At 34.5% G+C, this 10,793-nt stretch overlaps 1 protein-coding gene across 1 annotated transcript; it reads right to left on the reverse strand.

Moving 5' to 3' along the window:
• Nucleotides 1-367: 367 nt before the first annotated feature.
• Nucleotides 368-8,633, reverse strand: LOC146920414 (oligomeric golgi complex subunit). Its single transcript, XM_085713843.1, has 11 exons — nucleotides 8,348-8,633; nucleotides 8,205-8,257; nucleotides 6,725-6,872; nucleotides 6,513-6,620; nucleotides 5,039-5,106; nucleotides 3,999-4,122; nucleotides 3,585-3,731; nucleotides 2,800-3,063; nucleotides 2,432-2,716; nucleotides 1,719-1,865; nucleotides 368-1,091 (listed from the first exon to the last, which is right to left on the reverse strand). Exons 1-11 carry the CDS (start codon nucleotides 8,570-8,572, stop codon nucleotides 573-575), a joined length of 2,088 nt encoding a protein of 695 aa, XP_085569969.1. The 5' UTR covers nucleotides 8,573-8,633; the 3' UTR covers nucleotides 368-572.
• Between the last annotated feature and the right edge of the window lie 2,160 nt (nucleotides 8,634-10,793).

Here is a 10,793-nt window from a genome sequence, read left to right on the forward strand (position 1 = left end):
TTGCCCTAGATTTACAAGGGTTTGACAGAAATAGTAACAATACCAACACGTGGCTGTCAAGATATATACAGCTTGGTTAATTTGTTAAATTTATTTTGGTTATGGTTCAACACTAACATGCTTTAATTTTGATGTTAAGGTTGCCATTTATACTTCTTTTTCTTCACTCGGATTTTAATATGCTAATCTGATATTATAAGAATTGTGTCTTAGGAGCACAAAACTAGAATCCCTGATACCTTGCAAACAAGTTCACATGCTTCTTTAGGAGCCCAAGCAAAGCAAGGGGAAATCCATTACACTTCATATTTCCAGGGAAAATTAAAAACAAGAGATTTTTTAAACTTAAGCATTCCCTCGAATCAAATAAGGAGAATCTATTATTACTTCATTACCGACAAAATTAATAGAATCCAATAATGTTTAGTATCTCAAGAGTTCAAAATAGATCACAAAAATCTTTTGTTGTTTAATAATACAATTTCAAATGTCAAGAGAGAAGAAATGTTATTTACGTAATTAACAAACATAATGAGCAGGATTGGAGTAAAACATATTACTAGAAATAGAATCTATATCCCTAATATAGTTCTTATCTGATTGGGGGGATGCCTTGCCAACGCCCTGGGATCTGGATAGCCATTCTTGGGTTCCATAATAGCCTTATAAATAAGCTCATAAGCTTCACCCAGTGACCTGGCCACACCTATAGAAGCTTCAGACCGCAACCTTGGAACCTGTATTTGCTCAAACTCAGGCATGGAACTTTCACTTCCCAAAATAAGACCAAACAGAGCTTTCAAGCTCTCTGATAGAACGGCTGGACTTGTGTCTTCCAGTTCAGCCAGTGGGGTACCAACTTCATTGTCCCCGTCCTTATGAATTGAATTATAGAAGTGGGGCATCTTTTCTGATAAATTACATCTACTCAAGATTGCATCAGCTTCTTTCTCCACAAGAACACGCAACTGATTTTCTATCATTGTTCCAAGTCTTTTCACATACTCAGCAGCAACCTCATATCCAGATAGAGGTTGTTGAATAGCACTCAAGCAGTTAATGAGAAAAATCTTTGAGGGTGTCTCACTAGTCTGCAAAAACACGACATAGGTTAAGACACGTCTGAAAAATCTTTGAGGGTGTCTCACTAGTCTTACAGAAGCAAAAGCTAGTCTATTGGATTAAAGTTCTTACAAGAACAAATCAGTAAACTTCAGAGATTGATCATGTCATGTTTCCACATGCTGTAAGTTTTTCCATTAATTTGTTCCACTTCATTTGTTGGTCCAATTACACATCAATAATTATTATGGTATTCCTCTTGGCGCATACGCAGGGTCCGGGAAAGGGTCCCACCATTTCGGTGTATTGTTTCTTTAAAAAAGAAACAATAAAGTTATAGACTATTTCAATTTTATTCTCTTGATTCCAAATTAATTTTTCACTTAATTTCTAGCATGACTAATTTTAAAGTGGGACCTGGACTCATGCAGCCAAATGGGCACGATAAAACCATATATATTGCAGTTCATTGCAACATCTTTTGTTGATAAAGCGGGAATAATAAATTACTAAAATGCACACGAATAATGGTTGTATCAAAAGCAGAGATGCAATAAATAATAAAATATTAAAATCCTACAACCAGCAAAAATCTATAAAACCCAAAAGAGAAGGAAAAACAAGTGTTCCTTTTAGAAAAGAGAGGAAGAACAGACCAGTGATGATGAAGCAGTGCGGCTATTTGACAAGATTGCGTCAACTGATGATTTAGTTAGTTGACTAGAGTCGGAGCTCATCCTACTTCTTCTTGATGAGTTTCCAACTCCCTTTGACTTGTGTGCCTCTGCTGCTTGTTCACACATCTGCAACAAGTAGGAAGCAAAAGCTATGATATCCTCTGATTTCATTGAAAATACAGCCAGTTGACTTCTAAAATGAATAGCCAGTATCCTTGAACTGTCTTTATAAATTGGATGTTTTAGAGATCCTTGAGCTCAGAACTAAAGCAACGAGTTCAGCGATTATGCAAGCATTTAGAGATCCTTGAGCTCAGAACTAAAGCAACGAGTTCAGCAATTATGCAAGCATGAGTTATTAAATCAGCAGGCAAGAACGAAGAATATTGCCCAAAAATACTTCAAGGAATGTCATGTATGCAACAGATTTAAAATAGTGTAAACAGATAATTTAGTTCAGAATTTTTTAAAATAATAGAAATATGTTGCAACACCTTTGCAGATATTTTGCATCATCTAGATAGCTACCAAGTTGAGAATAAAGATTTTCAAAACCACCATTAAGTAAGTAACCCTAAGATATAACATAGGTCAATTTTAGAATAAGGTTCACACTTTCACATCATTTTCTTCAATGACTACACTGAATGGTATTGCAATCAAATCCCGGAATCAGATTCAAAAACACAAACCTGAATTATTGGATCCAATATAGCAGATATAACCGGATCAAAAACAGGTTTTTGGCCAGAAGCAGGAACCATCATGCTGTTGTAGTTCTCAATTATTTCAAGAAGTACAGACACTCCTTCTCTTACAGCCGGGGGAGGAGAAAGATCAACAGCAACAAGTGGGGGATATCGTAAAAGCTTTTCTCCGCGGCCTTTCAAAATATCAAAAAATGTTTTCTGAGCAGCATTTTTCAGCGACCATAGTGTGTTACAAAGAGCAGTTTCTTGCCCAAGTAAATCTGAGATCTAAAAAACCATAAGAAGTCGTCAAAATTAATAAAATTAAGGATTACTAATATAGTGGGGGAAAAATAGAGATGACAACTCACGGTGTAGCAGTAAAACTGAAGTGTATTACTGAGTTTATAGGAGACTATAAGACTTGGTTGTGACTGTAAAACTTGTTCAACTCTCACTTTAAACGGCCGACATACTCCTTCGAAAATTCTATCAAGAACAAACATCAAGTCAATTTCTGTCTTGCCAGATCCATTCTCAGAGTTATTGGAGAGTTGATTTGCTGTTGGTCTGGTATCAACAATTGCATCTGGATCAAGTAATACAAGTACAAGTTCTCGTTCAGATGCCAAGGCCTGCAAGCAGAAATAAATATATATGAATAAATACAGTTAAAATATTTGAAAATATATCTCCTGATATTTGGATTGCATCTTAATAATTTAGATATGTTAAATTAAAAATTAGATGGATAAATAAATAAATAGGGGGTAGAAAGATGCTGGGAATCATTCTGAATCCAAAAGATATTGTGTGAAAGGAGAAATCCTTTGTGAAGGGGAAAACCCAAGGACAAGAGCTCTCTCTTATGTTCTCAATCATTCATTCAATAAAATTGGTCTTTCTTTTAATTAATTTTTCCTTTTTCCTCTCTTGTGTGGTTAGTAAAAACAAACAAGGAGTCTAGTATTCGTACAAAATATGGATAGTACTCAAGTCTTTTGCATATAAACCATTATCACAATTCAAAAAAAGTTTTTACTCATCCCCTTTCCTCCTGTATTTAAGTACCCTACATCTTAAATATAAACCATGGTAGCAAAGCAGCATTCAGAAGTGCTTTGAAGCATTCATCCATAAGGTTTTCATGACAAACCTGATGCAGCCAGCCTAACATATCACCAACATATCGTAATGGGTCATGAGCATGCACTTCAATAGGTCGAGGCATTCCACCAGGTCCTCCACGTGTAAGAGCACTTATAAATCGTCTAAATAGTGCATTGTGTCTCATATTGGCTACCTGCAGAATTGGTAAGAAAATTTATGCTCAAGTAAGTGATGATAAAGACAATCTAAGTTTCAATTTGACAACAAGAACATTCTTTAGATTTTATTATCAACACGAGTTTCACTAGCAATTATTTTATCATAGTCACCATTAGATGGTGCACCATCCATGATAACAGATAATATGTACCAGAATATGAAATATCTTCAACTGAAATATGGAACCAAAACTCGAATGGTTAATATTTCAATTAAGTTATTAAATCCATCGAGAAATTACCTCTTCTGCACAATACTTGAAAAGAACAGATCTTTCCCTGAGGTAGCGCACAGCTGTTTTCAGAAGCTCTCCAACTTCTGGATTGTCAGTGTCACCCAGTTTTCTACATTCAGCCTGAACCCACCTAGATGTAAAGACTATAAGTAATTATACATATCATCAAACTAGTCGATCAGCAAGGTAGTTAAAATCGAGATTTTACTCATAATTGGTGAGGGCAAGTAAAATCATAAATCATGAAATCATAAGATTCTACAAAACCCATAACATTCATGTATATTCATAAAAATTCACACACACACGCACACGCACACACATGCGCGCGCGCGCACACACACAGACCCACACACACACACACACACACACACACACACACACACACACACACATATATATCTATGTATGTATGTATGTATGTATGTATGTATGTATGTATGTATGTATGTATGTATGTATGTATGTATGTATATGTATGTATGTATGTATATGTATGAGAGAAACAATTAATACTCTCTGGGCCAAAACAAGACTTTCTTGATTTCTTCCAAGTACGAGGAGTTTAGGCCATACAGCCCAATGCCTCCAATGGCTAAAGAAGTAAAAACAAAATTGAATTGATTTGGGCCCACAACCCAATATTACTCTATGCAACACGACTACAAAATGGTTGCAAAACTGAGATGCAGAATCGCAAAATATCGAAGATTCCAACGATTATTGCGATTTTCCCAGGTGATTTCACCGACTCAATGCAGAAAACAATTTTGCATGGGATCTGATTGGTATATGCCAAAATAAACTGTTCATTAGGTAAACTGTGATTGTGACTACCATGCCAATCAGATCTCAATAGAAAGACAACTTGTAAGAACTTTAAGAATATCAAATGGAAAATATATATCTTTGGCATTTATATCAACAATAAATACAAAGTTAAAAATTCACACTTCACACATAAACACGCACATGTGTGTGCGTATCACATGGATGAAAAACAAAGCATACTCTAGCCATATGAGCTTAAGTAGATGATTCTTCACCTGCATAGGCGCTCATAAGCTCCTTCTTGATACACCGCCATCATATCCATTAGCTCTAAACCAGCACGCTGCAAATGAAATTTCCGAGTTCAGTAAAAGTTACAATTTTATTTTAAGCTGATAAAGTAGAAGGTAAGTATGGGAAAAACTTCTGCCAGAACAAGATCAATACAAAGCCAAAATTTTGATGCAAAAGGAACATACAACAATTGTTGACCAGAAGAAATAGACACAGCTGCTTCAATAATTTATACAACAACCAAACCTTATCCCACTAGGTGGGATTGACTACCTAGACAAAAAAATAGAATAACCTGGTGCTATAGATCTCATGCAATAGCAGGGTACAGGGAAGGGTCGGACCCATTGCAGATCTATCTATTGTAGTTAATAGTTATCCTTACCTTAGAATAAGTGCTATGATAGGAAGATTAATATTAATTCTCTCTCTCTTAAAGGGAAAACTTTGAAAAACAATACAAATTGTAAAGAAATTTAATACTGCAACCATTTTTTTTTTTAATTTCCGTAATTCAGCCAGCGGAGCCCCACCCTATGTTTAAGGACGGAGATAGTATCAAGTAACAGAAATATGCTATCCTCAAGAAAAGAATTTAGCCAACAGGGTCCTATATTTAGGGACGGAGAGTCGGAGATAGTATCAAGTAACAGTAGCATGCTATTCTCAAGAAAAAATAAGGTAATTTTTTTTCTAAGAAATTGTTTCATGAAGTCTAATCATGAGATTCCTGCACATTAGATTACTTTTTACAGTATATTGACTTACGGATACATATATTCTAATTTGATGATTGTGGGGGCTGATTATTTATATTTCTATTAGCCACATTAATTTAGAGTAATTTTTACAATAGATTGATGACACTATCCACATAAATGTGGCCTCTTTCTGCCAGTTATCCTAGAGATCACTTGGTTGCAAGTTCACTCTATGACCTTGTGATCCTTGTTTTGAGACTGGCACTATGAAAAACAAGACATGTAACCTCTTTCAAACCAACAATGGCTAGTAATAATGGAAGTGGTCTGTGACTCAAGTAAACTTGTGACTTAGGATTTCAAATCCTAAAGTCGCTGTTCAGGGGGAGATGTTATCTAACCAGTACCATCATTTCTGGCCTAAGGATTAACTGATGCGAAATCATGAATAAAGAATACAGGACTTATGCATCCATTAGATTTTCATTTTGATCCCAGACATCTGCCAAACCTTCTTCTCCAATTACACAAGAATATCTATGGATAATCTAAGTTCTAGATATAACACAGGTCTTTTTCGCAATCAACCCTAATGATATTTCAAAATTTGCAGAAACTTCCAGTCCAGCTAGCAGAACTACCACTTAAGTAAACTCATAATCAAATTGGTATTTTGGATTGAGAGTCTAGATTTCGGATATCAGGTTTAGAATTGCACATATAATATGGGGGATAGAGAGGACAAGAATATTACCTGATGATGTGTCCTAAGCAACACTTTACAGTTGGCGTGAATCTCTTGCACATGAGATAGTGCCTTGAAAAAGTTTTCATTCAGATCTTCGTCTCTAAGTGCATTTATCTACAGATGATCAACAATTAATTTTAAGCAAGAATATAATACACTTATTTGATTCACAAAGCCATGGGTCAATAACAGGTAAAACATCAAACAATAATTCAAACCTCTTCAGGGGAGAGCTGATAATCACGTAAGAAACATGTCACAATCTCTTGTCTTTGCGTAGTAGTGTCAAGTTCTTGTTTGAGCCTCTCTGTGGTACTTATAATGTCACTGGTGCTAGCACTACAACTGTCCAAAGCCTTTGCTATCCTGTAAAAATATAGAACCCAAAATTTTATTCAAAGATCTTTAAGCTAGAAAAATAAAGAATCCATTCTCATTGAAAGAACAAAAAGACAATTTTTACTATCAAAAGGAAACTTTATATGCTATAAAGAAAAACATAAATCCTAACCCCAACTAAGTGCTAACCAGAACATGATTTAGAAAACTAATATTTCTAGAGTTGCACTACAAAACCAAAATTGAAAAAGTTATGCCAGCACCTCGCACTAAATACATAAATCAAATGTCTTGACCACAAACCACACTCAGCTCTAACATGCTAGATACTATGGAACTGCCTTCTGCATAATTTAGCGTGCTACTCCTAATAATTTCAGCCAAATCACCCACTATAATCCAGAGAACATCGTATTAAGTGATTTAACGTCACAATAAACATAAACAAGAACTTTTACTAAGCACACACTACAGACTGGGCATCTTATTTTTTTTCCCAACAACAGTATCCTTTTTAACTTATTTCCAGCAAATGAAACATTTTTTCATCTGCGGAAGGCATCTATAATAAGAGGCATCGGGTAGAAATAGCTATGTAGTGAGATAGTGATATAAATACAAACAATAAACAATCTCCTCTAAATGCATTATTTTCCTTCACCTGCATTTTACAATCCCAAAATATAGCAATTAAAATACTTACCATGCAGTTTCTCAATTATGTTATGGACATCGTTCAACAAATCAAACACACCAGCAATTTCCAAAAACAAACTTCACTCTAAAACAAATCAGTGACAATGTATCTAAAAATCATAATCAACTCCAATAAACCGAACAAGCATTTATCGACACTTTCACTATATCTTGAAATCATACATTTCTACCACATGCCTCTTAACTTGGACAAAAAAAAAAAGATAAATTAATCATGATTTCCTACTTGTTTTGAATAACTGTTTCAACATCTATCTATTTTAAGAAATATCGTCTCGTGAGTCGTGACAAAATTTCAGAAATATGTTTCCCGCCATATTTTTTCCACTTCCATGCAAAATTACACATGATCTTTACTACTACACACTTTTTTAAAACACACTAGTTAAAGATAAGCATTTCATGTACAACACACTTTTTTTCATGTTTCATGACTAATTACTTGAACACAAAGTGATAAACATCCATAAAAACATTTTCAGTGAAACGAAGCAAATTCAAATCCAACTCTAATCACAGAAAATAACCTTCAGTTAACAACATTTCAGAATCAAATCACACGCATTCACTTATAATAATCATCCAAACAAATAACGAATTACAGTTACAACTAAAAAAAACTTCAAAAACCAAAAATCGCACCTATCACAGCATTCCGCAAGTGAATTCACCTCATTCTCCACGCTATCCAAAGCCTAACAAATCAAACACATCAAACCGAACCAGATCGGATCAGAATTTAGAATAGCAAAATCAACTGAACTAAATGCATGAAGAGGAATTACCAGTTGCGCGGCATGCGAAGCATCGAGAAACTCGTGATTAATGGAGAGAGAACGCTTTTCGATAGTTGATCGGAGGTTACGGCGAGCTTGAGGAGTATTCTCGTCGTAGAAAGAGGAGAGAGTGTTGAGTGAAGATAAGAGATCCGGTGTATCGATTCGAGATTCTAGAACCTTCTTCAGTTTGCGGGAAAGTCCCGGCGCTAGACCCGCCACCGTCGTTCCCATTCTCGTCTTCTTCTTCTTCTTCTTCTTCTTCTCCGTTCGCGATTCAGATCTTTGATCTAACGAAGATGCTTCATTGGTTTGTTTTTCGTTTTGTTTGTTAGACCCGGTTCGAGGTGAACCGGTTTGTTATGTGGCGGGTTCGGTTTATTGTTCTGGTTTTGGATATTGGCCTGAATTTAATTGGCCTTCGTTTCCTAGAATTTCTGAAGAATTCTGCTCATTACCCAACACATTTTGTTTATTCCCAAATGAAATTCCAAAAATGCTCCTACGTAAAAGTGTTAATCTTTACGGGTGTGTTTGGTTCGGAAGAGAATTTGGAAAGAGAGAAATAGGTAAGAGAGAGTTTGTGAAGAGAGAAAAGAATGAGAAATAGAGAAGATTTGATGTATTGTTTGGTATAAGAGAAAGAAGAAAGAAATAGAAGAGAAAGAAATGTTATTATTTTTAAAAAGACAAAAATATCCTTGATAAGACAACATTATAATTTATGATTAATTAAAAAACCAATGGCATAATAGACTTTTTTCTCTTCTTCCCTCTTTCTTCTCACTTTTGAAGAGAAACAAAAAAGGTATGGGGCCCACCATTTATTCTTCTCTCTTCTCAATTTCTCTTCTTGCCAAACAAGAGAAATCTCCAACTTCTCTTCTCTTTCTCTCTCCTCTATCTCTCTCTCCTCTATTTCTCTCATACCAAACAAAGGCTACGTGAGTTAACTCACGCTAGTTTTCTTTCTCATTTTCCTTCTTGAAATTAATAGCTATAGGATGCATGATGGTGGGCAGAGGTTGAGCACAACATGCATGCTGCCACGTTAACGGTAGAAGTCACTTAAGTCTAAATTGTACTAATTCATAAAATAAAATTTTAGTACTCACCTCTCTCAATCTTGGTGCTAAATATAGGTGAAAACAAAACCAACGTGAGTTAAGTCACGCAACGTTTAACAACTGCGTGACTTAAGTCACGCAGAGGCATTTTTGGAAATTTAGTTGAGAATGGGCAAAATGTGTTGGGTAAAGAGCATATAATTCAATTTCTTATCCCAACTTTCATGTTTTCACGCGCCCTCCAAAATTTAAAGTATCCTTCGATTTTTAGATTCTAGAATTTAAATAGGTTTTTTCGATCATTTTTAAAGTGCGGAAAATTGGCCATGTTTGGTTTAGCCATGGTTCCACTATGGCTAATTGTTTTTTTTTCAGGATTTTTATCAATTTGGGTTTTAGAATCTGAACAAAACAAGTAATTCAAATGTTAGTATTGGAACACTCCTTTTACATTTTTTTAAACCCTCTTGTGCCAAAAAAATAATGAGAATAAAAGAGTAATGAATTTCTACAATTATTTTATGATAACTTTTGGAACAATCTTCTGCTCTCTTTTTATTGGTCAAAAATAATAGAGAGTTGTCCAAAAGTTATTACAAAATTGTTGTACAAATATCATTTTTAGGAAGAAAAAAAATGTTGAATAAATTTTGAGGCAGGAGGGGATCAAAGTATGTAAAAGAGGTGTTTGAATTCTAAGATCTGAATGTTTAAAATAGTTTTTGTTTGAAATAGTTTTTGTTTTCGGTTTTTGAAATATACAAGTCTTTTTCTCACAATGGTTATCCTTTTACATGTTTTAGCTTTTTAGTCTCCAAAACTAAAAAAATTCAAAACAGTTTCCAAAACTGTAATTTTAAAAATAGTTTAGCAAACAAGTTTTTAATTTTCAAGTTTTTAAAAACTAAAAAAGAGTTTTTGAAAAGTGTTTCAAACAGACTCTTTTTTGTTTGAATTCTAGAATCTGAATGAAAACGATCGTGCCTAATTTTGTTCTCTTTGAAAATTAAAGAAAAAAAATTCGGAAGCATTGGATTTTCAAAGCATAGATCAGAAATTCTCCTCGTTTTATCTTGTTAAGAAACCAGTATTGTTTTTGCTCAAAAAAAAAAAAAAAAGAATAGTACTATTCACACTCCTCCTTTACTAATACACTCGCTAACCAGTTAATTCATTTTTTTTTCTTTCAAAATACACATGGTGGAGTAATGGACACGGACAAATTTTCCACTTGTTTTACAACTTCCAAGGAACAATATTAATGTCAGAGAAATCTTGAATTGTTACCAAAGAATCATTTTCAAGCCATGAATTGCTCCAATCTCTAGAATGAGCAATTCAGTAGAATAGATGGAAGCATCATGAAGAGAATTAGCGATACAAATATT

This window comes from Medicago sativa, chromosome 5 (genome assembly GCF_051527215.1).
Source record: "Medicago sativa cultivar Bolivia chromosome 5, Bolivia_mono, whole genome shotgun sequence".
Classification (NCBI taxonomy): Eukaryota; Viridiplantae; Streptophyta; class Magnoliopsida; order Fabales; family Fabaceae; genus Medicago; species Medicago sativa.